The 27,367-nt window shown below is 32.2% G+C and overlaps 4 protein-coding genes across 4 annotated transcripts; 3 read left to right on the forward strand and 1 right to left on the reverse strand.

The window, feature by feature from the left end:
• The first annotated feature begins 2,475 nt into the window (after window positions 1-2,475).
• LOC145947132 (uncharacterized) lies at window positions 2,476-3,697 on the forward strand. The gene has a single exon (XM_083056905.1). The coding sequence runs from the start codon at window positions 2,561-2,563 to the stop codon at window positions 3,695-3,697; it is 1,137 nt and encodes a 378-aa protein (XP_082913031.1). The 5' UTR covers window positions 2,476-2,560.
• Window positions 3,698-13,356: 9,659 nt separating this feature from the next.
• On the forward strand, window positions 13,357-16,196 carry LOC145947130 (uncharacterized). The gene is made up of 2 exons (XM_083056902.1): window positions 13,357-15,947; window positions 16,054-16,196. Exons 1-2 carry the CDS (start codon window positions 14,250-14,252, stop codon window positions 16,102-16,104), a joined length of 1,749 nt encoding a protein of 582 aa, XP_082913028.1. The 5' UTR covers window positions 13,357-14,249; the 3' UTR covers window positions 16,105-16,196.
• Window positions 16,197-16,811: 615 nt separating this feature from the next.
• Window positions 16,812-17,327, forward strand: LOC145947127 (uncharacterized). Its single transcript, XM_083056899.1, has one exon. It carries the CDS (start codon window positions 16,812-16,814, stop codon window positions 17,325-17,327), a length of 516 nt encoding a protein of 171 aa, XP_082913025.1.
• Window positions 17,328-19,209: 1,882 nt separating this feature from the next.
• Window positions 19,210-26,881, reverse strand: LOC145947129 (uncharacterized). Its single transcript, XM_083056901.1, has 11 exons — window positions 26,725-26,881; window positions 26,507-26,596; window positions 26,281-26,346; window positions 25,982-26,092; window positions 25,519-25,629; window positions 25,056-25,166; window positions 24,593-24,703; window positions 22,082-24,001; window positions 21,889-21,954; window positions 20,634-20,843; window positions 19,210-20,471 (listed from the first exon to the last, which is right to left on the reverse strand). Exons 4-11 carry the CDS (start codon window positions 26,079-26,081, stop codon window positions 20,461-20,463), a joined length of 2,640 nt encoding a protein of 879 aa, XP_082913027.1. The 5' UTR covers window positions 26,082-26,092; window positions 26,281-26,346; window positions 26,507-26,596; window positions 26,725-26,881; the 3' UTR covers window positions 19,210-20,460.
• Window positions 26,882-27,367: the final 486 nt, after the last annotated feature.

A 27,367-nucleotide genomic window follows, 5' to 3' on the forward strand; every position in this document is an offset into this window, starting at 1 on the left:
CTTCAAAATCATCGTACCCCGCGTCCTCACACCTCCTCACCGGCGCCGCAAAATCGATCATTCTCTGCACCCTTCTTTCAGCACGTAGTCTACTCATCTTCACTACGTTCTTCCACAAGCATACCCTCCACGGTGGTCCACAATCCCAGTCGTCCTCTAACAAACAAATAAAGGTTACATACATCGAATTATCAATTATATATTAACAAACCGCGTCATAAAAAAAAAATTTTTTAAAAGAACTTACTGAGCATCTCATCGGTGATCAGAAATCTCTCTCTGAACAATCTCTCCTCCTCGCTCCATTCCTCAAATAATTTATTCAGGGAGAAAATATCATCCCCTTCCTCCTCCAGGAAAGCCTCCCAGCGCCGTCTCTCTTCGGCTCTCACTCGCCGATCTTCGCGATCCTTCTTCGTGTATTGATACACAGAAAGAATAACGTCGGGCTGAGAAAGAAAACCCTTAATTATTATATTTCCCTATCTCGATCGCCCCGTTCCAAATTATTAAGCAAATATCAAATATCATTAATATCAGAGGTAATAGCATTAATAATAAAACAGACTCATACACATTCATGAATAACTACTTACGTTCTCCTTATCAAACTCCATCACCAGAATTATCGGTAATCGCCTGATCACCACCCTCGTTTTCGAATACGGGACTTCAATTTCCATTATAAATTTTTCTTTTCTCACAACATTCTTACCACTGCAAAAACTAAAGTGCGACTGTGCGATTCTTCTTCGTTGACCTGCACGTGGAAAACCATTTTCTTTTTCCTCCCATTCCCCCTCTACTCACATACACTTCTACCTATGATATGTTTACGACTTGACACGCCCTTTCTAACTTACCAAAGACGTTAAAACACAACCTTTCCCAGCGAAAAACTACACATATGGATGCAATATCAGACCCTCGCAGCTTGGCGGCCTGATTCAGAGAACTAACAAAATACGAAAGCGTCCTCGAAAAAAATAATAACAAAAAGAGAGAAGAGAATTTTTTTTATCATTAAGCATCTATGTAAGTTAATATAGTATATATTCCTCGCTACGATAAGCTTCACCCTAAATAATTAACATCTACGCATTGGTTCTAACTGATCTAATTAAAGTAATTTTAATGAAATATATATATCTTAAGTATAGAACGTACATATATACCCAAGTACAATTCTTATATCTTACTCAGTTGCAAAATAAAGTTATAAGACATATAGCATATATATATAAAAAAAAAAAAGGAAAAAAATAATTTACATATTCATAATTTTAGAATAAAACGTGCATATAATCTATTATAATTCCATACTTTACTCGGTGACAAAAGGATACCTCATATACTATATATATATATAGATATATATATAAAGAAAAAAAAACCCAAAAAGCACACAAAAAAAAAAAAATAATAATAATAAAACAATATATATATATTTACGTATAATTAGAATAAGAATATATATATTCAATAATAATCACATATATATATATCCTACTTGATTACAAAGCTATAGGAATACAAACATACACATATAATCATAATTTTAAAGCAATATCACATACACGAACAATTAGATTAAGAATATCTATATATATATACTTCACTATGCATTATTACAGACATGTTGTCGTACTTCGCGATTCTCGTTCTCGTTAATCCGATTCACGCTCTTATTGGATTCGATTGTGGCGGACAACACCTGAATATTACTTCGGTATCGTTGCTCGATGTTGGAGAATGCAATCTTGATATACGGAAACCCAATTCGACTGACGTCTACATGCAACTCTTACAACTCTCGGACTACAATCATGCAGAAGTCATCCAGTGCAAGGTGGAAATATCACGGACAATTTACCACTGCGGAATGCACTCGCATGTCTCCATAGTCCATAACGGAAAGGCAGATTATATCCACGAAACCGGATATACAGTGTGCCGAAGGGCATTCCAAGATGGAACATTCTCTCTCGGAGATAGCAATATCATTCACGGACTAAGAGCTAATCAGACTACTTATCACAGTCTCACCTTAGCCGGACGCACTAATAACGACGGAACCTGCAAAGGCACTCAGTACTCCGACCCTTACGGAACCTGGGACAACGTCGTTGTTCAAGCCGTCATCAAGATCTCCTTGAGGACATCGCACGTTCCCGTACAATTAAACTCCGGAAAAATAATATTAAAATCCGGAACCATTTGTCTCTTGAGCGAAGGATTTTGCATCGATTCCGAAAACGGATACTCGTATTGGAAATCCTTGCCAACATCTGCTTGCAATTTCCATCAATATGACGTTCTTTATGAGGGTTTAGCAACTAAAATTACAGATAATTCAACTAACCCTCTTTCTCCAATTATTTATAGTCTGACTACGCAGGACGTCACGTTCGCACTTACGAAGACAAAAGAACAACCCTTGTGCGGATACACTTTATTTCGCACAGAGCACCCTAAGCTCTTTATCCTAGAGACAAAGCAAGGCGATACCTTCGCCAGCCGAGGTATCATCCCCGTGGACAACCTGGATATATTCACATATATGAATTCTAAATTCGTGTATGTGGAAAAACACATCCGACAACAAATGACTTCATTATATTATAATGTTATGCAACAAAAATGCGAATTAGAAAGACAGGTAATCACCAACGCCCTGTCTTTCGCTACTCTTCAACCAGATGAATTCGCATATCGCCTTATGAAAGGACCCGGCTATATGGCAGTTACAACCGGGGAAACCACGCACATCGTCAAATGCATACCTGTAGATGTTGTAGTAAGGAAAACAAAGGAATGTTACACGGAATTACCTGTAACCACCCGCAACACTTCCTTGTTTCTCACCCCGAAATCCCGGATAATTTCTAAATATGGAAATCAAAGGGAATGCAGTTTTGAATTACCAACTATGTACCGTATCGAGGATACATGGGTTCAATTTACACCTGAACCTCAAATCAGACAGTTACCTCCGCAACAATTAAAACCAATGACGACATTAACCTGGGACTATTTGACGCCAGGAGCCCTCGCTGTCAGCGGAATATACTCCGAAGAAGATATAGAAAAACTGAGGGATCACATTATGTTCCCCGCAGAGAAACCCGCTCTTCTAAATACAATTGCAAGAGGAATTACGGGATACTCCATTAACTCCGACGCTGTCTCCATGTATAATTTATTGGACAAAGCCTCTCTCAATAAAATTGCCGAGAGTGCCGCCTCACGAGTATGGACCGGATTTATTTCATTCGGATCCGCAACTGCTGGAATCCTTGGCATTCTAATAATTATTCGCATCATAAAAGTCTTCGTCGATACAGCTATTCACGGTTATGCCTTACATTCCGCCTATGGATGGAGCATGCATTTGGTTGGAGCCATTTGGAGCTCTCTCACTCATCTACTACTTCATCTCGCACGAGGACCTGTCGATAAGACCGATAATAAAAAACCAGCCAAGGGACCACCGTCACCTTCTGCTCCTGAAGACCTCTCCAGGGAACCTACCGTAATCATTAATGGGTTTTCAAGACCAAATGATTATGCCTCATCCAACATCGAATCAGCAACTACTAATAATGTTTCTGATATTAATTCATATCAGAATTTAAGAGATCGTTTAAAAGATCTCGAACAAATTCCTTCGAATACATCGCAATTTGTTCTTAAATAAGGGGGGAGGTGTAACGTCCCGTCATTTTCGCGAAACCCTATTTTTGCGCGCTACTGTTTTTCCTGCGCCAATACTTAAAATTTAAGGATAATTAATGATTTTCCTCTTTACATATAATTGTTTAGACTAAAATCAAGCATTTATATTATTAATTACTAACCATACCAAATCTAGGGTCTCCAGTTATCTAGTTCTAACTAGCCGCTACCAGGAACTAGCGATCCGACCAATCAAACGTCATCCGAGACCCCTGAGCGTATACTTCAACTAACCAGTTATTATTAAATGAAACTAACCCTTAGCAATAAGAATATATTTTAATCATGACTAACCCACTTATATATGAATATTCAATATTAATTAAACAATATAATAATATTATTTATGGAATCAGAAACATAATAACTTGTCGAACTTTACTTAACAATTTAAGACTTATAGTAATGAGTTTTAGAAGTATTTTAATCACTGACAGAATTATTATGAGGAAGGTTCCATAAATCCTTATCTTGCGATGCATTGTAACGACAAGCCTGCGACAAGCATTCGATGAATTACTAAAAGTGTTCAAACACTTAATATTTTAAGATTTCATCCGCAATTATATTTACGAAGCCTTATTTCAGTCATTAAATGATTTCGATAACGAACCCAAGATTATTAAGATTTATTGAGTAAATTATTAAATGAAGAGACTTATAAATAAGGCCCAAGTGGATATAATTAAAGAGAATATTTTATTATAGAATTAAGTCAAACGAGAACAAGAAAGTCTCGATATTACGTTATGGAATCATAATTCTATAATTTAGAAATAACTTAATCTTACCCTATTGCATTAAACTCAAGTTTTATTATAAATTATCAATCATTAAGAATTCCAATTAATAACATAAAATAAATTATATAAGAAATGATTCCATAAACGTACAAATGAATATTTGGCGAACTACAAGAAACTTTAACATGTATCTATGCGACCCCTCTAAAATCAGCTCACAATCAGCAAGTAATTAAGTGCCGATCGTAGGTGACAAGCCGCTTCCGTCCGTTATCTCCCTCGCGTTATCGGATGCTAGCGTTCAAACCACAAAAGAATAATAAATTAGACACTTCTTGGAATCGTCGCTCCTCATCTCAAGCTCACCGCCTAACTTCGATATCCGGTCCAGATTATCTAAAACTCGTAAATTGATAGTTGACACCTAGAGCGTTCGCTCCTGCGGGTCACCGTATCGTGACCTCTTAGTACAATTTATTGTGACATATTCCAAGAAAACGTCTTTCTTAGAAATCCCCACCAAAAGGGAATTGCACACGACACTCAGATTTTTCTCGATTTGATGGGTATATAAACCCTTAATTCTTAACTTCATTGCGGCATACCATCATTAGCATCTCACCGTAACTCTACGGCATCTCATTATCGAGATCCCACCGTAGCTCTACAGTACATAATTTCTGTAGCCTTACGATACTCTGTATAAAGTCACGCGTTTGCCGTCAACTGCGTCGACATACTCAAATTGTTAGTCGCGCATAGAATTATAAAGTAAAAGTTAAATAAAGAACTCTTGTGCTTCAAAACTCGAATACGTTGATTTTGCTAAACATCCCGCGACCGAGGTCCTAGAGAAGGGAAGAAGGCGAACGAGCGTATTACGATCCACTGCCTGAAGTTCACAGTCTATCACAAGGTAAGTACTTATAATTACCCAGACTATTTAACACGCCAATTTTAATTCTAAGTTACGTTAGACTGACAATTCTCTTTCAATCACTACCTTCTCCTAAAACAAATAAACGAAATCCACTGTTAAGCATTGCATGCAGCTAACAGTTTCCCGTTGTCAATCGGTATTTATCAAATTAGAATCCAACTACCTTTCCATAATTTATTCAAGGTATCAATATCAGAAACTAGCAATATTAACGTGTAGAAACAGTACTCTTGATATCACTCGGACGTCGTCCAATCCACACTTTACCTCTAGCCGTTGGACGTACCTTTCGTAAGTCCATACGACTCTCTACCATTTCCTCAGCATCCCGTCGTTGTCGAGCACCCAGCGATAGTGCCTGGTGACAAAGCTCCCCTCAACACCCTGCGTTATTTCCATCGTCGACGATAGGCATCCTTCGTATGCCCGAAGACAACTTCTCATCACCTTCTCTCGCCTAATAATATCGATAACAAGAGACAAGATATCGCGTAAGAATTCTTAAATAGAATTCCAGAATTAATTTCGCTCTGGACGTGGTCCAATCCTCATTTTACCTATAGTTGCAACGCATACTTTTACCGTAGGCACAAGCAACTTTCTGCCATTTCCTCAACTTCCTTTCGTTGTCGAGCACCCAGCGATAGTGCCTGGTGACAAAGCTCCCATCAACACCCTACGTTATTTCCATCGTCGACGACAGGCATCCTTCGTATGCCCGAAGACATTCTCCTTAACCATCGACCTTCCTTTTGAATTTGTATTTAAGATCAAATGAATAGACGTATCGAATATTGATATCTCACTTCCTCAAGCTCACCCTTCATGTTATCTCACGATAGTTCTTATCTAACTCATTATAAGCCCTTCATTCCGACTATATAACCCCTTGTAGATGAGCAACCCGAGAGACAGAAAAGCACGTCGGAAAAGGAGGAATCATCGAGCCGGCTTGAAAACTCGCGAAGCCCGCGTTATATCGACTTTACGCTGGCTTAAGCGTAAAGCACTTAAAAATAAGCCGCGTGTCAAATCGTGTGAAATAGTATCATTTTCTCCCGATACATTGCGTCGCTTAAAAACCTCATCTTCTCAAACTAATACTCCACGAAGCTTAACAAACGAGCACGAAATAACGCCTGTAATAAATTTACCGTCAGGCTTAGATTCATACTCTCCAGAATTAATATTATTCTCTGAATGGTGTCAGAACATACGCTATTTAAAAGAAAATTACACTGCAGATAACCATCAAGAAGAATCTCAATCTAACGATTTAATCTCTCAGCTAAAAACTCAACTCCCCGAGAATTCTTTAGAAATAGATGAGTACGACAATTATCTAAATTATTGATGTATGTACACTTAATCATATGTGCATTAAATATATTATTCTCATCATTGCCTCTACTAATTAATTCAAATGCTACCCAGATCTACTGAATTAGACGTCCAAGGATTAACAAACGATGATGCAAATTCAATTATAAATATAATTATCGGGCTACTAACTGACGTTTTAGAAGGAACTATTGATATCGATCAACTCATAGTCTGCTTAGATAATCTTCATATCCCTGGTGCTCAAATAAGCGTCGAATTCACAGACGATTAAATAAATATCAAATTCATTTTATTAATTAGCCCCTGAATTATTATTATCATCCAGATGAATAAACAACTTCAAGGCTTAATTTGCAATACAATTTACCAATTAATACTCAATTTGATCTATGAATATTTGAATGGTAAAATAACTTTCGATCAAGTCATAACTATTTTAAACGACATCGAAGATATCGCTAATAGATTCGATACTCCCAACTAGTAACTAATACCCCACTCCTGTGACCTACAACATTCCCTAGATCCGTAACCTCGGTCCTAGCTCTCGGCGTCCCAGAGGTATAGCCGGTGTAAGCAGGTTGCCTCACAAAAATAGAGAGCGCCCGTTTTCTCACTAGCCTAGGCATAGAGAGAGAAGGGAGATCACCCAGACGTGACAAGAGAGAAGGGAGATCACCCAGACGTGACAATAGTTTACGTCACGTATGTATATTATAATTTTCTGTCGCTTCACACGCATTAAGATGCCTTTTCATGCTGACGCTCGACGCTCATTTTTAGCGTCAAAAGACGTGACCAAAAATAAAGATACCAATTCGTCAATTTTGATCATGTGACGTCTTTTGCCGCTAAAAATGAGCGTCGAGCGTCAGCATGAAAAGGCACCTTAATGCGTGTGAAGCGACAGAAAATTATAATATACATACGTGACGTAAACTATAGATATTCTGTCACTTCATGTGCATTATGCGTGAATCGGAAAGTACATATAATATTTATATATAGTTATATGTATTTTTGATTTTTTGATTTTCGTGTGCTATGCTGTCTGTAAACAATTAATAATTGTATTGTATCTTTTCAAGTAAAAGGACTGTTCGCGTACTCTTTCGAACTTATCTCACGATGCTCCGATATACGTGAGATTTTAATTGCGAAAGAGTACACAGTACAATTCTTAATTATTTACAGGCAGCATAGCATAAAAACGAAAAACATCAATATGCAATTATAAAAATATAATTATTTTGAAACCACAGTTCAAAATATGTATGTCGTAAAAAGGACAAAATCCCGTGAACTTACCAATGTTTAATACTAAAAACACAGAATGTGTTCCAAAATTCACTGCCAGTGCTGAAAATCTATAGTATACGTGACGTAAACTATAGAACTTCCAGCACTGGTAGTAAATATTAGAACGCATCTACAAAATATGTTCTTAAAATAAGGAACGAACGCGAAGTTAGGATATCTGTCATGTCATATCTGGAGTAGGCATTGTGGAAGAACATTCTGTTAGAATATTTTTATTTAAATAATAATTTATTATTTTCTTTATTTTTACTTAAACAATAATTTATTATTTAAATAGTAGAAATATTATTCTCTAACATAGCGTTCTTCTGCCTACTCCATATATGATAGATATCCTAATCTCGCGCTCGTCCGTGTTTTAACATCATATTTTGTATTTTTAGTATCAAGCATTTGGAAGTTTACGGGATATTGCTCCTTTTTACGATATGACATTGGATAAGCAATCTTTGCTAACATACGCGAATATTTTAGCAACGTGAGACAAGTGAATGTATGTGTAAGACACATTTAATTAAAAGTGAGTATTACTGTTATATTTTCATAGTTTATAAATAATAACAAAGATTATGTTACATAAGTTTAATAATTTTTTAATTAATCAATTTTTTTGTATTTACAGTGGAATTTTTGGTAGGAATAATGCATGTTGTGCAACACATACAAATGCTGGGATAATACAGTGTAATTACATTATGAAATATTTTCATTTTGTTATCTTATTGGTCGATGAATCTAAAAGAAGCCTGAGTTATTATGACAGTTGTACGGGTAAGATTTCAGTACATACAAAGAATATCTTCTCCTCACACTGCTTATTAATATTGTATCATATGTATTTTTATTTTAGCAGAAGACTGATAGATTTATAATAATCAGCAAACCACAGATTCAAGATGCACCGAGTGTCAAGATGGAATCCATTACAAAGCACGAGAATCTTTTAAGCGAGAGCAAATATTACAGTCTCCGCTAATAGAATCTTGTGATTTATAATGGAGTGATCAACCCATTCATTCATTTTGCAGAGATTTGTTAAATATTAATGATTTTATATTGTTGACGTTAGAAGATTTGAAGACAACTTGTACTGCTATTCAGTGAACATGTCAGGAAAAGTAGTGTTTAACATATCATACTTAAGGGCAGCATATTGTATTATATATATTACATGTATCTTGTGTACATATAAAAATCTGTTAATACTTTATTTTTAATCATTTATAAAATTTACGTGTATATTGGACAGTGTATTTGTACATATAACTTTCTGGAGAAATAAATCTGTATCGCTATGATAATTATATTTGTAATAATTATACTTAAGAATTTACATGTATGTATGTATCGTCTCACTTAATGCATATCTTGAAATGTGGTGTTAGAATAATTAAATCTTTATAATTGCATGTCGATGTTTCTCGTGTATGGTGTGATGCCTGTAAACAATTAAGAATTTTAGTGTACTCTTTCGCACTTAAAATCTCACGATGCCCCGACTTACGTGAAATTTTATTTGCGAAAGAGTAAAGTACAATTCTTAATTGTTTACAGGCAGTATACAATACGAGAAACATAGATATGCAATTATAAAGATTTAATTATTTTAACACCATATTTCAAGATATGCATTATGTGAGACAGTACATACATACATGTAAATTCTTTAGTATAATTATTACAAATATAATTATCATAGCGATACAGATACACATTTCCACAGAAAGTTATATGTATAAACACACTGTCCAATATAAATGTATATTTAATAAATAATTAAAAATAAAGAAGTAACAGATTTTCACATGTACATAAGATACATGTAATATATATAATGCAATATGCTACCTTTAAGTATGATATGTTAAGAACTATCTGACATATTCACTGAATAGCAGTACAAGTCGTCTTCAAACCTTCTAATTGTCAACAATATAAAATCATCAATATTTCACAAATCTCTGCAAATGAATGAATGGGCGTTAATCATTTCATTATAAATCACAAGATTCTATTAGCGGAGACTTCAATATTAGCTCTCGCTTAAAAGATTCTCGTGCTTTGTAATGGATTTCCTCTTGACACACGGTGCATCTTGGATCTATGGTTTGCAAATTCTTATTCTTCTATCACTGTCTTCTACTAAAATAAAAATAAACATGATACATTATTGATAAGAAGCATGATGAGAAGACATCTTTTGTGTGAACTGCATCTTACCCGTATAATTATCATCATAATAATTCAGGATTCGTTTAGGTTTCACACACAAAAATAAAATTAGTTGAAAATTATCCCTGTTCTTGTATGAGTGTTGCACAGCATGCATTATTTCTAGCGAAGATTCCACTGCAAATAGATAAAAATTGATTAATTAAAAAATTATTAACCTTGTGTAACAAAATCTTTATTATTATTTATAAACCATGAAAATATAACAATAATACTCACTCTTAATTAAATGAGTCTTACACATTCTCTTGTCTCACGTTGTTAAAATACTCGCATATTTTAGCAAAAATTGTTTAGCTATCGTCATATCATAAGAAGGAGCAATAATATCCCGTAAACTTTCAAATACTTGATACTAAAAATACAAAATATGATGTTAAAACAGGGACGAACGCGAGGTTAGGATATCTGTCAGTATCTGGAGTAGGCATTGTAGAAGAACGCTATGTAAGTATATTTTTATTTAAATAATTTATTATTTTCTTTATTTTTATATAAATAATAATTCAATATCATTTAAATAATAGAAATATTGTAACAGAGCGTTCATCTAGAATGCTTACTCCAGATATGACAGATATCCTAACCTCGCGTTCGTTTTTGTTTTAACATCATATTTTGTGTGTTCTTAGTATCAGACTTTTAGAAGTTTACGGAATATTGCCCTTTGTATAGGAAAGTCTATTCGAATCTTTCATAGAGTGCCGTGAGAAAAGAAAAAGATCTGGTTGCTATGCAGCTGTTTATCGTGGTTCGTTTTATGTTTGAATCGACACGATGCGCATCGTACGGAAATATCAAGATCATCAGAGATACATCGAAATATATTTGGTTAATTACATATATCTGGTTAGGAAGGTCGACTTTGTCCAATTGGGGACATCATGTAAGTACATATCATGATAGTCGATACCTTCCATCAAGCCAATTATTTGAGGCTAGCCATAAGGTGATCATCCAAATTCTATCTTTGCCTTATGGTGATTAATATATCTTTGCCTTATGGTGATTTATATCTTTATCAAACAAATTCTATCTTTGCCTTATGGTGATTAATATATCTTTGCCTTATGGTGATTTTATCTTTATCAAACAAATTCTATCTTTGTCTTATGGTGATTAATATATCTTTGCCTTATGGTGATTTATATCTTTATCAAATTAATTCTATCTTTGCCTTATGGTGATTTATATTTTTATCAATCTAATCTTATCAAAGCTAATTAATATTTTCTCTGCCTTAAAAGGTGATAACTGAAAACTATAAAACTCTTATTCATATTTTGCCTTACGGTGATATTATCCATAATCATTTTTATCTTGCCTTACGGTGATATCATTTAATTCATATTTTAATTATATTTCCTAATTTCTTTAGAGACGCAGAAATTCTTTACAGATATATATATATATATATATATATATTTCCTGGTTCCTGTTTTGAATCCTATAAATATTCTGGTTCCTGTTTCTAAGATGAAGACAACTCCTATATAACCTGTACTACATTCAGTCCTGTACATAATATGAAATAACGTCGTAAAACAAGGAAGGATTATACATAGCAAGAATATAGAAAGAATTAATATTAATCTTGGAATAAGAGTTAAGAAGTTACGTTCGGTACGTACAAAAATTACATTTTATTGTTATCGAACATTTTTTGGTCCTTCGAGCCGGATACCAAGCTTTTCAAGATGTCTAATATAGAAGCAAAGATCGCTTTACAAAAAAGTCGATTTAATCTAATACAAGATGCAGCGGATTTTGATATCGTAGAAATTTCACGTTTAAATCGTCAATTAATTAATACACGTTTGGATTTACTTGATCAGAATTGGTCTAAATTTCAAGTAGAACATGAAAATTTATATCTTGAGATACTTTCTGAGAATAATGATCAATCATATATTAAAGAACACGTGTATGAACGTTGTCAAGCGTTTTATGTATATTCTCGTGCTAAATTACTTACATATCGAGATGATTTAGAAACGGTAGATCGGCAATCTCGACCTACTCATTCGGAACATGTAGCATCATCTACCTCACAATTACCTCGTAGTGCATTGCCTCGTATAAAATTACCAAGCTTTTCAGGAGATTATCAATCATGGAGATCATTCCATGATTTATTTGTTTCTTTGATTCACGATAATGAAGATTTATCAAACGTTGAGAAGATGCATTATTTGAAGACATGTGTAACTGGTGAAGCGGCTCGGTTAATGTATAATTTGCCTATTTCTGATGAAAATTTTACTGTTGCATGGGATATATTAGTTTCAAGATATGAGAATAAACGATTTTTGATTACTACTCAATTGGATAGAATTACAAATTTAAAGCCGCTTAAAACAAAATGCGCTCAAGGTCTCAGAACTCTTTTGACAACCATATCAGAAGTTATTGGTGCTTTACGTGCTTTGAACTGTGAAGTAGATCATTGGGATCCATTATTATTACATCAGCTCGTAAGAATACTTGATCCTGAAACTCGAGAAGCATGGGAGGTTAAACTTGGTTCAACCTCTTCATATCCGACTTACTTACAATTTGAAGAATTTCTTATTGGGAGGACACGAGCTTTAGAGAATCTTAATTTACATAATAATACTTTTTCTTCTGGATCACATAAGGATAAGGATCATTCCTCTTTTGGAAAGTCTCGTACAAAAATAGCTGCTCATGTAGCTACATCATCTAATCAAAATTCTTTTACTAATTCTTTCATTTGCCCGCTATGTGGATCTTCACATTTTTTAGCAAAGTGCGATCAATATCATTCGAAAACTCAGCAACAACGAAGGGATATTATTATGAAGCATCGACGATGTTTTAATTGTCTTGGCCCACATGTAGCAAGCAAATGTAATTCTTTAAAAAGATGTCTCAAATGTGGAAAGAAGCATCATACTTCAATTCATGACATCAACGTGTCTTCATCAAAACATTTTGGTGAAAAATCATCTAAGATAGATAATGCTCAATCTACTCAATCTAAAGAAAATCCTCAGTCACAACCTTCAATAGAATGACAAAACAAATTATGTGCTCATCAATCTGGACAAGCAAATTCTTTACCAAAATTTACGTTATTAGCTACGAGTAGAGCCATATTACATAAAAATAAAGATGTAAATTTTGCAGTACGTTTATTAATAGATCAAGGATCAGAATTATCTTTTATTTCAGAAAATTTAGTAAATCATGCACAACTAAAACGCAGTTCAGCTTCAATACCACTTCTTGGAGTCGGTGGTACATATTCCGGTCACACTAAAGGAAGTGTTACAATAAAATTACAGTCCATCTATGATCCAACTTATAATTGTACAATCGAAGCCTACGTGTTACCTCGTCTAACAACTAAATTACCGCCTTTTAACGCGTCTTGTCATACTTGGTCTCATATTGCTGGACTTCAACTTGCAGATCCTGATTTTTTTTGTTCTGGTCATATTCATATCATTTTAGGTTCAGATAATTATGGCTCGGTAATTCTGCCAGGATTAATACGAGGGGATTTGTCAACGCCTATTGCTCAGCAAACTATTTTCGGATGGGTTCTTTCAGGACCAATATCAGAAAATGATTTATCTAATTCAGCAAGAACGTATCATTGTACTTTGGATCATGATTTACAAGATCTTATTGCTAGATTTTGGAATCAAGAGGAACTACCTACTACAACGGAATCTAAATTAAGTGAGGAAGAAGAAGAGTGTGAACGACATTTTTTGTCTACTCATACAAGAGATGCTACTGGAAGATATGTTGTACGTCTTCCTCTAAAATCAAATCCTTCACTTCTGGGTGATTCAAAACAAAAGGCACTATGTTGTCTCAATAGATTATTTCAACGATTTACTTTAAATCCCAAGTTTCAAGAACTCTATGTTGATTTCATAGAAGAATACAAAACATTGGGTCATATGATGTTAGCTGATATTTCCGGAAATAATAATTCTCCTATACACTATTTACCACACCATGGAGTTCTTCGAGAAAGCAGTCGTACCACAAAATTAAGAGTTGTTTTTAATGGGTCTAGCCGTACAAACAGTGGTTATTCTCTTAATGATCTGCTTCACGCAGGCGCAAAACTTCAGACAGATATTTCAGATATTCTTATATGGATTCGTACACATCGATTTCTTTTTTCTACAGATATAGTTAAAATGTTTCGACAAATTGCTCTTAATCCTGACGATTGGGATTTACAAAGGATATTGTGGCGAGGTTCTGAAAATCAACTGGTAGCTTTTAGACTCACAACTGTAACTTATGGACTTGTCTGTGCTCCGTTTCTTGCATTACGAGCATTACAACAATTAGTAACCGACGAAGGTCATCATTTTCCTAAGGCTGTTATTCCTTTGACAAAGGGAAGATATGTTGATGATATCTTTGGAGGAGCGGATTCAATTTCGGAAGTTAAAGAGATTGTCAATCAACTTATTCAATTATGTGCAGCAGGTGGATTTCCTTTACAAAAATGGAGTAGTAATTGTAGAGAGATTCTGCCAATGTCGATGTCGGGTGAAGAATGTGAAGAATCGTCATCTGCTGTGGAAATTGAATCTACACTTTGCAAGATATTAGGTCTTATTTGGAGACCCGACTCGGACACGTTTCATTTTTCAGCTTTACCAACATCTACTACAAAATATACTAAAAGAATAATTTCTTCTGAAATCGCAAAATTATATGATCCATTAGGACTTATCGCACCTATTCTCATAACAGCCAAAATCTTTCTTCAAGAACTCTGGTTAAGAAAGATTGAATGGGATGAACCTCTTTCTCAAGACATGCAATATCGTTGGGAGAATTTTAGAAAACAACTTCAGCATCTAGATCAATTAGCAATTCCTAGATGGTTTGGTTATGTTCATTCCAGTACTTCTGTTGAAATTCATGGATTTTCAGATGCATCAGAATTAGCCATGGCAGCTGTGATTTATATAAGAATTTCCAGTAACGATGGTAAAATATCTACTCAACTGATTTGTTCCAAGACAAAGGTTGCACCAATTAAACGGCTTACGATTCCACGTCTTGAACTTGTTGCGGCTTTGTTATTAGCGCGATTAACTGTACATACTTTAAAAGCACTAGCACTTTCTGACGTATCGGTGTTTTGTTGGTCTGATTCATCTGTAACTCTTTCTTGGATTTCGGCTCATCCAACCAAATGGAAAGATTTTGTTCGTAATCGTGTATCTACTATACAAGAATTATTACCTTATGGATCTTGGCATTTTGTTCCTGGGAAAGAAAATCCTGCGGATTGTGCATCTCGTGGTTTAAGGCCAGATCAATTAATTAAATTTGATCTATGGTGGAAAGGACCAAATTGGCTTTCTGAGTCTCCATCATCTTGGCCTTCTTTCAAGTGTAAAGAGTTACCGGAAACTGGTTTGGAAGAACGATCCAGACAAGTCATGATTGCTGTCACCCATCAACCTTTATACTGGGAATTGTTGGATAAGTACTCTTCACTCATGAAATTATTACGAATTACTTCTATTTGTCGCAGATTTATTCGTTGTCTCCGTAGAGAATCACAATCAACACTGATTAAACATCCCATAACACCCATGGAAATCGAGAAGAGTCGTAATTTTTGGGTACGAATTGTACAACAAGCATGGTTTTCGAACGAGATTCGTATAATTTCTAATAGAGAACATTTGCCTAAATCCAACCCTTTGATTCGCCTTACACCTTTTATAGACCATGAAGGATTACTTCGTGTTGGAGGTCGTCTCCATAATGCACAGATAGAGTCTGACACAAAACATCCACTTATTATACCAAGAAGATCTTCGTTAAGTACTTTGATTATTGATGATGCTCACAAAAGGACGCTACATGGAGGTACTCAAGTTACTCTCGGTTTTTTACGAAGTTCATATTGGATTATCGGTGGAAGAGCACCTGTACGTTCTTACATCCTAAGATGTGGAAGGTGTGCACGGTATCGCGGAATTCGAGCGAAACAGCTCATGGGTCAATTACCATCATCACGTGTGACTCCAGTAAGACCTTTTTATAACACAGGTTTAGATTATGCTGGTCCCGTGATAATGAAGACTTGGAGAGGGCGAGCGGCAAAAACTTATAAAGGCTATTTAGCTATATTTGTTTGCCTCACAACATCAGCAATACATATAGAAGTAGTTACGGATTATACCACTGATGCATTTATAGCTGCCTATAAACGGTTTACTGGTAGAAGAGGTATATGTGCTACGCTACAAAGTGATTGTGGAACAAACTTTGTTGGAGCTGATGCAACTTTAAGACGTTTTTTCAAGTCATCTTCTAATGAATTACGTGACCTTGCCTATCTTCTCGCTAAAGATAACACTGAATGGAAATTCAATCCTCCATCAACCCCTCATTTTGGAGGAAAGTGGGAAGCAGCTGTAAAATCTATTAAATTTCATTTACAACGAATTTTAAAGGATACTATATTAACGTATGAAGAAATGACAACGATAACTGTACAAATAGAAGCAGTGTTAAATTCAAGGCCATTATGTCCTTTATCAGATGATGCATCTGACTATTCACCCCTGACTCCAGGACATTTTCTTATTGGAGAAGCACCAACTACATTACCGGAACCGAGTCTATTAACTGAAAAGACATCTTTGCTTTCACGCTGGCAATTACTTAAACAGAAAGTAGATCACTTTTGGTCAAGATGGTCTATAGAGTGTTTACAAAGGTATCAAGCCATTTCTAAATGGTATCACCCTTCGAATGAAATAAAGGAAGGATCCTTAGTATTAATTACGGATGAGCGTTACCCGCCAGGAAAGTGGCCCCTCGCAAGAGTCATACATTTACATCCAGGACCAGACGGTTTAACCAGAGTTGTTACAGTGAAAACTGCAAACTCTATTTACAAGAGACCTATAACAAAATTATGTATTATCCCAACTGATCCTGAAATTCATTCAACAAATCTATTGTTGAATGCGGGCGGAGAAAATGTATAGGAAAGTCTATTCGAATCTTTCATAGAGTGCCGTGAGAAAAGAAAAAGATCTGGTTGCTATGCAGCTGTTTATCGTGGTTCGTTTTATGTTTGAATCGACACGATGCGCATCGTACGGAAATATCAAGATCATCAGAGATACATCGAAATATATTTGGTTAATTACATATATCTGGTTAGGAAGGTCGACTTTGTCCAATTGGGGACATCATGTAAGTACATATCATGATAGTCGATACCTTCCATCAAGCCAATTATTTGAGGCTAGCCATAAGGTGATCATCCAAATTCTATCTTTGCCTTATGGTGATTAATATATCTTTGCCTTATGGTGATTTATATCTTTATCAAACAAATTCTATCTTTGCCTTATGGTGATTAATATATCTTTGCCTTATGGTGATTTTATCTTTATCAAACAAATTCTATCTTTGCCTTATGGTGATTAATATATCTTTGCCTTATGGTGATTTATATCTTTATCAAATTAATTCTATCTTTGCCTTATGGTGATTTATATTTTTATCAATCTAATCTTATCAAAGCTAATTAATATTTTCTCTGCCTTAAAAGGTGATAACTGAAAACTATAAAACTCTTATTCATATTTTGCCTTACGGTGATATTATCCATAATCATTTTTATCTTGCCTTACGGTGATATCATTTAATTCATATTTTAATTATATTTCCTAATTTCTTTAGAGACGCAGAAATTCTTTACAGATATATATATATATATATATATATATTTCCTGGTTCCTGTTTTGAATCCTATAAATATTCTGGTTCCTGTTTCTAAGATGAAGACAACTCCTATATAACCTGTACTACATTCAGTCCTGTACATAATATGAAATAACGTCGTAAAACAAGGAAGGATTATACATAGCAAGAATATAGAAAGAATTAATATTAATCTTGGAATAAGAGTTAAGAAGTTACGTTCGGTACGTACAAAAATTACATTTTATTGTTATCGAACACCCTTTCTTACGATATGACGTTGGATAAGCAATCTTTGCTTATATATTCGAGTATTTTAGCAACGCGAGACAAGTGGATCTATGTGTAAGATACATTTAATTAAAAGTGAGTATTGTTGATGTTATGTTTTCATAGTTTATAGGTAATAATAAAGGGTATTTTTAACATAAGTTTAATAATTTTTTAATTAATCAACTTTTTCCTTTTTACAGAATTTTTGCTAGAAATAATGCATGCTGTGCAACATACATACTAAGTGCTGGGATCATATGGTGTAATTACATTATGGAATATTTTCATTTTGTTATTTGTTATCTTATTGTTCGTTGAATCTACAAGAATCCTGAATTATTATGATGATAATTATACGGGTAAGGTGCAGTTTACACAAAAGATATCTTCTCATCACGCTGCTTATTAATATTGTATCATGTTTATTTTCATTTCAGCAGAAGACGGTTAGGTTTATAATAATAGATTTATAATAATAGATAGATTTATAATAATCAGCAAACCACAGATTCAAGATGCACCGAGTGTCAAGAGGAAATCCATTACAGAACACGAGAATCTTTTAAGTGAGAGCTAATATTACAGTCTCCGCTAATAGAATCTTGTGATTTATAATGGTATGATCAACGCCCACTCATTCATTTGCAGAGATTCTTGAAATATAAATGATTTCATATTATTGACATTAGAAGATTTAAAGACATCCTGTACTGCTATTAAGTGAATATGTCTGGAAAGGTGCTGCTTAACATATACTTAGAGGCAGCATATTGTATTATATATATTACATGTATCTCTTATGTACATATAAAAATCTGTTAATACTTTATTTTTAATCATATATAAAATTTACATTTGTATTAGACAGTGTATTTATACATATAACTTTATGGAGAAATGAATCTATATCGCTATGATAATTATATTTGTAATAATTATACTTAAGAATTTACATCTATGTATGTTATTTACAGGCAGCATACCATACGAAAGACATGTACAATTATAGAGATATAATTATTCTGATACCATATTTTGCCAAATTGCTTACACAACATCCATATCGTAAAAAGGGCAAAATACGTAAACTTCCAAATGCTTAATACTAAAAATACATACTATGATATTAATAAACGTTAAAAAATTTAGTATTTGAAAATAATAAGAAACGCAAATGTTCATTGTGATATTTCTATTTAATGGTCATAACATGTTATAGTAATTTTTGATGATGGGTCACATGCCACATTCACTTATAACATTTCATACTATTGTTTGCACTACAATCACTCTTATAAACCTAAGATTATATTTGAAATATATGACAGTAAAATATTGTTTGTTCCTTATATAAATATTTTACATTCTTAAAGGAAATAATAACAGTATCGATATCATTAATAATGTTAATAATATAAATCACAGTATCAGTCTCATTGTTGTAAAATATTTGTAATTTCACAATTGCACTTAAGACGCTAAAAATAATATAGTTCTTACTTTTTCAAAATTAAAACCAATTACTAATAAACTAAATTAAATAATATTTTTTAGCATTTTATAATACTACATTCTCAAACGAAATAATAACATTATTAGTTTCTTTAATAGTATTAATACTATGAAAGACTGTATCAGTCCCATTATTGCAAAAAATTTGTACTTTTATAATTGCACTCTTATTTGTATTCTTGGGTGCTTTCGCGAAAGATCAAAATGATCCAGATTAAAATGATCCGTGCATTCCGTGCGTTGTGATTGGTCAAATCTGAAATTTCATTGAATAAAATTTCAATGAGATTGACTCTCATTGTAACTTTATTCAATGAAATTTCAGATTTGGCAACGCACGGATCATTTTAATCTGGATCATTTTGATCTTTCGCGAAAGCACCCCTTATTAAAACGTTGAATGCAATATACTTCTTACGCTTTTCAAATTAAAATCTTAATTATCAATATTTTCTTAGCATTTTGTAATAAAGTAAAGTAATTTGTACGAATCTAGTAATCTTTCGCTATTATTTGCAATGTTAAAATAATATAAAAACAGAATTACTTTTAAACAGTATAAAAAAATAGAAAAGATCCTTGTGAACGTTTTTAGAACGTGTTCTGTAGAACATCGCATTGAACTTATGACAACTCTGCAATACATAAAAAATAGAAATAATTAATATATTTGAAAGCTTTCATCTTCCTAAAAAAAACTAAACATTTTATATCTTGCTTGGATGTTACGATCTTCAAATATATGTGTTTTAATTTTTAAAGTATTTGTAATTATTAGCATAATAATAAATACTTACGTTGTCGTAAAACTTTCTGTTGATTATGAAGCCACGTTTTGATTTGTGGCGATGTACGTTTAGCAAGCAATGTATATTTTTTTTTAATTGTTTGAATATCTTGTAAAGATGGTAATTTCAGTTTCTCCATATATGTAGAAAATGCCTGTAGTGCTGTTTCCTTTTCTTCCTTAGACCAACGAATCCTTTTCGTTTTCCCATAAGGAGATGCTAAATGAAAAGTAGAGTATTATTTAAAAGAGTTTATAAAATATACATGAAAGCAGTAAATTGTAAGCATATATATGTATATAGGATGTCCGGCACGCCATGTGTAAGTAAGCTCCTAAAACTAAATACGATATAGTTATGTACCCTTTTGCATATTTCGCGATAAAAATAAATTATTGAATCTCAGCGAAACGCGTGCACAGAAATCAGTGTGCCGTGTTTCTTCAGTCATAATCTTAAGGAAAATTGCTACAATCTATTTACAATCGCTTAGCAATAGCGAGCGGTGCATGATAGGACCATGGAGACCGTGAAGGAATGCGGTTCAGCTTTATAGAGCAGTTTTAATTAATGCTATCCCATTTCCTAGCATATATGACATATAACATTTTTGGTCAAGCACATCATATTTAAATATTCGTGCAGAACTGTTGATTATTCAAGAAATCAACAAATTCGAATAATCAATTATAATAAATGAATATTTTAGATATAATTCGCTTGAAAATTTCAAATGGCATTATGTTAGAAAATGAGACTGCATTAATGCTAATCTGTATACCGTCCGCAGTTGCCACATACAAGCGATAAGACAGATTTTCTTTAAAATAGCTTCATAATACGACCATCGATTCCCGCGAACGCATTTGATAATATTATGCAACTAATTTTTGAATAAAAGATCTCCAAATTTATAAAATGGTACAGTTTCGTATTTAGTTTGCAAATTTGCACATCTGATATGCCTTAAATTATTTGATACTTTATGTATAAATTTTGTGAAAGATTGGAAAACAAATACCGCAAAACTTTATATTAAAAATTATATAGTCAATATATATGTTAATTATGAGAGTCATAAAAATATTTTTATACTAAAATTTCATAAGATAGATTTTACGAATTATTACAAATGTGTATATATAAATATTTACAGAGCATTTTAAGCATTTTATAATAGCACTTAAAAACATTAATTATATGTAACATTAATTGTATATAACAATGCTTTTAAAATATCTTATAAATCAATGAAAATACTCACTAGATCGTTTTCGTTTATTATTTTGCTTGTCCTGAATGTCGATATTATCAGAAATGTCTGAATTATCTGAAATAAATAATTTGTTATGTTAAAATAAATATAAGTAATAGTATAAAAATACATACAAAGAAAATATAAAATATAAGTTAGGAATGCAAAAGTGAAATATAGAAAAAATTCCCTGAAGATATACCTTTTTTTTCTGCTATGTTATTGTTAATAAAGCTCTCTTTTAGTACCTTATCATTTTCGGAATTGCTATCTGTTGATGAATCCTCAACTGGATTATTCGTATTACCTTGTACTGCTTCTAAGTATTGTGATATTTTTAATATGTCTCTACTAGCCAGTGGCTGCCTATAATGATCCTTGTGAATTTTGTCGGAATGGCCCATAAACATAGCCAGATCCGAAATATCGACATCGTTTAGATTTAATTGGATGCAATATGTTGCTACGTGCTTTCTCAATATTGTACCACGCAAAGTGGAAGATTGATTGGCATTACACTCTTCTGCAAATTTTCGTAGGCACAGACATGCTCTGAGATACTTATATCTTTCTTTATTATTTCCAGGCAATCCAAAAACATATGGATTTTTTTCTGATATTCCAGCTTGTTTCCGAAACTTTAAAATTAAAGTGATACTTTCAAATAAATCGTTTGATAATAAAACGGGGACTGTACGTCCTAATTTGCCTCTTATGCAAAATCTTACATATTTTTGGGCAATTTTCTTATTTTCTGTAGATAATGATTTGTACATGTCATTATGCATATTTTTATTTAATTTTTCATAGCTGTTGAAGTCCTCTATGAGAATTCTTTCAATTTCTCCTGCTCGCCGTCTATTGAACACATGTATGGAAGTTAGTGTTGCTTCAGCCAAAGAAATCCAGTGGCAATAAGAGAACGATTTGTATAGTTCCTTATAAGCATCAGATCGTTTTTCTTCTAAATGTCTGTACAATTGTCGAATATCTTCTAATGTTGGAAGATTAATTTTTTTACGCCTTTTGTAAGCCGTTTGTGTTTCTACAACAGTTGTATTGATGCTTGTTCCGACGTCAACGACTAATAATTTTAAAAAATCCTTGACTTGTTTTTTTTTTTCGACATTTTCTTTTTTTATACACTCTATAATGAGGATATTTCCAATATGTTTTAATAATGTTGATAAATTTGCTGCTACTGCAGGCGTTTCGTACATTTTTGTTTCAGAATTATATTTTGCAACTTTATTAATCGCACATATGCAGTCATCATATACCTTGGGATTATAGATTGATTCAAAGTTTTCGATATTTTTATTTATATCTTTCATCACCAAGAGGAGACGACCAACAAGACGTAATCGAGCACGAATCATATCGTGGTGATGTTGCGACTTATATTTCATGCACAATTTATTTCCATACAAAATCAACAATTCATCATATCTTATAGCACGAATCACTTCATCTTCCCGCAGGACTGGAAAAACTGTTTTCCTTAAAAGTTCACTTGCGGATGGATGTAATCTGCATGTGATCTTTCTACCCATAACCATAATACATCTATTTGTTGTAAATTTTGTTCCAAAACAACTTCGAGAATGATGACGAATTGCATTTTTGGAAAAAAAGCCCTTGCATTTGGCGCAAGCAATAAAATTTTTAGCGGCTTTTTTATATTTTTCGTTAGGACGCCGACATACTATAAGTTGTCCATTATTCAATTCGGAGTTTATATTAAATTTGAAGTTGCCATTTTTCCGTAGCGTATCAATAATTTTTCTTCGTTCAGGATTTTTTTTAGGTAAAGCAGCAAATTTTTTTACATCTGACTCATTCCGATGTACTTTTTCTAAATGTCGCACTAGTTGTGTTTGTAACTTTGAGCAGAATATACAAAAATTTTGCTTTATAATTTTTGTATTTGAAGTTTCTACATGCATATTTTCGTCATCACATACTGATGTGCCATTATTAATTTTTGTGGCATCTAAACTGGATATTGAAGTCATGCTTGATATTGATTTTTGTATTTGTGGCGTTTCATCATCATTATTATCTAAATTTTGATCATCTTCTGACGGTATATACTCTGATCCACTTTCTTCATCCTCAACATCTAAAAAGCATGATATATATGTATAGATATTCATTAACTTGAAAGTTTTGTTTTGTCACTATGGTCTTGATTAATAATATCAGAAACAAGAAATAATATGCATTTTGCGAAATATGTAGAAATAAAAAATCACATTTAAAATTAATTGGGCATATTTTCTTTGGCTTCAATAATAGCTATAAAATTAATGTGATATAAACTAGGTTCTTAATTGTGCATTACTTACTATATTAATTTTATGGATATTTATTATTTATTGAAACAAAAGAAAAGTTTCCTTATTATTTTATAAATATAATCAATCTATTGCGTAATTTTATGAAAATAAGGCTGGGTTGTTCCAACCTCTTGATAAATATTTTACCTAACCTGAGATAGCATATGTTCGTCTTTTTTTAAAAACTTATCTGAAAAAAAACGAAGATATGCTGTCAGGTAAAATTTACCAAGAGGTTAGAACAATCGGCCCTAAGAGATGAAGATATGCTACCTGTGAGATAAAATGTATCATGGAGTTGGAACAACCGGCCCTAAGAGCCTTAACAATAACATATTTATAAAAATAACAATAAATTTTTTAAATCTACATACCAAGTGATGATGGTGATACTGGAACATCAATATTTGTTTCGCTGCATTCTTCAATCTCATTTTGACATATAGGCAGAATACATGTATTATCTTTTGGCATAGACAATTCATCTAAAGATAAATAAAATTTATTGTAAAATTGCAATGAAAATTACATTACTAAGACAAATATCAAACATGAGAATATCTTAAATGTAAATGCCGTTTAGTTGTATTCAATGTAATATTAAATTTTAGATAAAAATTTTTAAAAAATTAAGTTTCTGAGAAATAAGCTATCAAAAACCTACAAAAGTATCAAAAAATTACTGGTATAATAATAATTCTTTAATAATGTATTGTTAAAAAACTATTATACAAGAATTTTTAGCATTTATTAGCACATAATCTGTGATTAAAGACTAAGGAGCCTTAATAATAACATATTTATAAAAGTAACAATAAATTTTTTAAATCTACATACCAAGTGATGATGGTGATACTGGAACATCAATATTTGTTTCGTTGCATTCTTCAATCTCATTTTGACATATACGCAGAATACATGTATTATCTTTTGGCATAGACAATTCATCTAAAGATAAATAAAATTTATTGTAAAATTGCAATGAAAATTACATTACTAAGACAAATATCAAACATGAGAATATCTTAAATGTAAATGCCGTTTAGTTGTATTCAATGTAATATTAAATTTTAGATAAAAATTTTTAAAAAATTAAGTTTCTGAGAAATAAGCTATCAAAAACCTACAAAAGTATCAAAAAATTACTGGTATAATAATAATTCTTTAATAATGTATTGTTAAAAAATTATTATACAAGAATTTTTAGCATTTATTAGCACATAATCTGTGATTAAAGACTAAGGAGCCTTAATAATAACATATTTATAAAAGTAACAATAAATTTTTTAAATCTACATACCAAGTGATGATGGTGATACTGGAACATCAATATTTGTTTCGTTGCATTCTTCAATCTTATTTTGACATATACGCAGAATACATGTATTATCTTTTGGCATAGACAATTCATCTAAAGATAAATAAAATTTATTGTAAAATTGCAATGAAAATTACATTACTAAGACAAATATCAAACATGAGAATATCTTAAATGTAAATGCCGTTTAGTTGTATTCAATGTAATATTAAATTTTAGATAAAAATTTTTAAAAAATTAAGTTTCTGAAAAATAAGCTATCAAAAACCTACAAAAGTATAAAAAAATTACTGGTATAATAATAATTCTTTAATAATGTATTGTTAAAAAATTATTATACAAGAATTTTTAGCATTTATTAGCACATAATCTGTGATTAAAGACTAAGGAGCCTTAATAATAACATATTTATAAAAGTAACAATAAATTTTTTAAATCTACATACCAAGTGATGATGGTGATACTGGAACATCAATATTTGTTTCGTTGCATTCTTCAATCTCATTTTGACATATACGCAGAATACATGTATTATCTTTTGGCATAGACAATTCATCTAAAGATAAATAAAATTTATTGTAAAATTGCAATGAAAATTACATTACTAAGACAAATATCAAACATGAGCATATCTTAAATGTAAATGCCGTTTAGTTGTATTCAATGTAATATTAAATTTTAGAAAAAAAATTTTTTTAATTGAGTTTTTTGAGAAATAAACTATTAATAGTAAAACATACATACCAATAGTAAAACTTAACTTCTTAACGCAACTATCTACATTTTCAGACTCAAAAGTATTAGGTGAATCTATACACAAAATGAGAATATAATAATAACCGAATAAGAACATATTAGAAAAACAGGTAGGCCTATTTAAGTTTACAAATAGTAAATAATATATACTTTGCATACATATTATTTACTGTACATAAAACTTCATATACGAATTACAAAAAATGTTACATACACGGAAGAGAGATAGCCTCATCACTAATATTATCAGTTCCCAGAAAGTCATTCCTAACGTTCGTACTACATGTGTGTATATTTGTAGCATCTGTAAAAGTGTTATTAAAATTATGTTATCAGCAGTGTTGATGTTTTGGAAATATACTTTTTATAATAAAATTATACATTTACAGCAATTAATAATAACACAAAGAGATACTACAAAATATTACTTACCACTAAATATTATGTTATTATCATTTGTTTTATTATCATCATTTTCGTTTATTCTATCAGTCTTATTATCACAGCTTTTATTTATTCTATTAGTCTTCTTTCTATTTCCATTGTCAAAATTAACTTTTTTACACAATATATGTGGTACATTTTTTAATATATTTTTTTTTTAGTTCTAACAAGATACTTTTATCATCTATAATAATAAGAAAAGTTTGTCTATAATAATAAGAAAATTTTGTCTGTAATATAACACAACAAAAAAATATTTTAACTTACTATTTTTTGCTATAATACTTGCTACGTATTTGTACCCATCACTGTATTTAGCTTTTGTAACACCTTTATAATTAGTAACGTATTTTGAGTTGGATACGTAATAAATGCCATCTTCATATTGCACTAATGTATACATTTTGTCACTGCAATTTTCAGTATAATTTTACCGGATCGTTGAGTGTGATTAAAATAAATGAATCTTATTTTAGATTAATTAGAGACCGTTAAACTTTTCTGCCTTCATTTTATAGTATTAAGGCTGTGTTCCGAAATTCATCCAATGTTGAAAATCGTATGTACATACATACGTGACGTAAACTATAGAACCAGAGAGAAGACTGAGAGACGTCACGGCCCGGTTTTA

The sequence above is a fragment of the Prenolepis imparis genome, unplaced genomic scaffold (assembly GCF_030444845.1).
Source record: "Prenolepis imparis isolate NDT839.2.m4 unplaced genomic scaffold, iyPreImpa1.0 SCAF_46, whole genome shotgun sequence".
Classification (NCBI taxonomy): domain Eukaryota; kingdom Metazoa; phylum Arthropoda; class Insecta; order Hymenoptera; family Formicidae; genus Prenolepis; species Prenolepis imparis.

Coding starts and splice junctions, on each gene's coding strand:
- LOC145947132 (XM_083056905.1), top strand. CDS start 2,561: ATGAATTCTAAATTCGTGTATGTGGAAAAACACATCCGACAACAAATG.
- LOC145947130 (XM_083056902.1), top strand. CDS start 14,250: ATGATGTTAGCTGATATTTCCGGAAATAATAATTCTCCTATACACTAT. Junction 15,948..16,053: donor AGAAGAGTCGTAATTTTTGG/GTACGAATTGTA, acceptor CACCTTTTATAG/ACCATGAAGGATTACTTCGT.
- LOC145947127 (XM_083056899.1), top strand. CDS start 16,812: ATGACAACGATAACTGTACAAATAGAAGCAGTGTTAAATTCAAGGCCA.
- LOC145947129 (XM_083056901.1), bottom strand. CDS start 26,081: ATGCCAAAAGATAATACATGTATTCTGCGTATATGTCAAAATGAGATT. Junction 24,704..25,055: donor AGTATCACCATCATCACTTG/GTATGTAGATTT, acceptor ATTTATCTTTAG/ATGAATTGTCTATGCCAAAA. Junction 24,002..24,592: donor AGTATCACCATCATCACTTG/GTATGTAGATTT, acceptor CATGCTTTTTAG/ATGTTGAGGATGAAGAAAGT.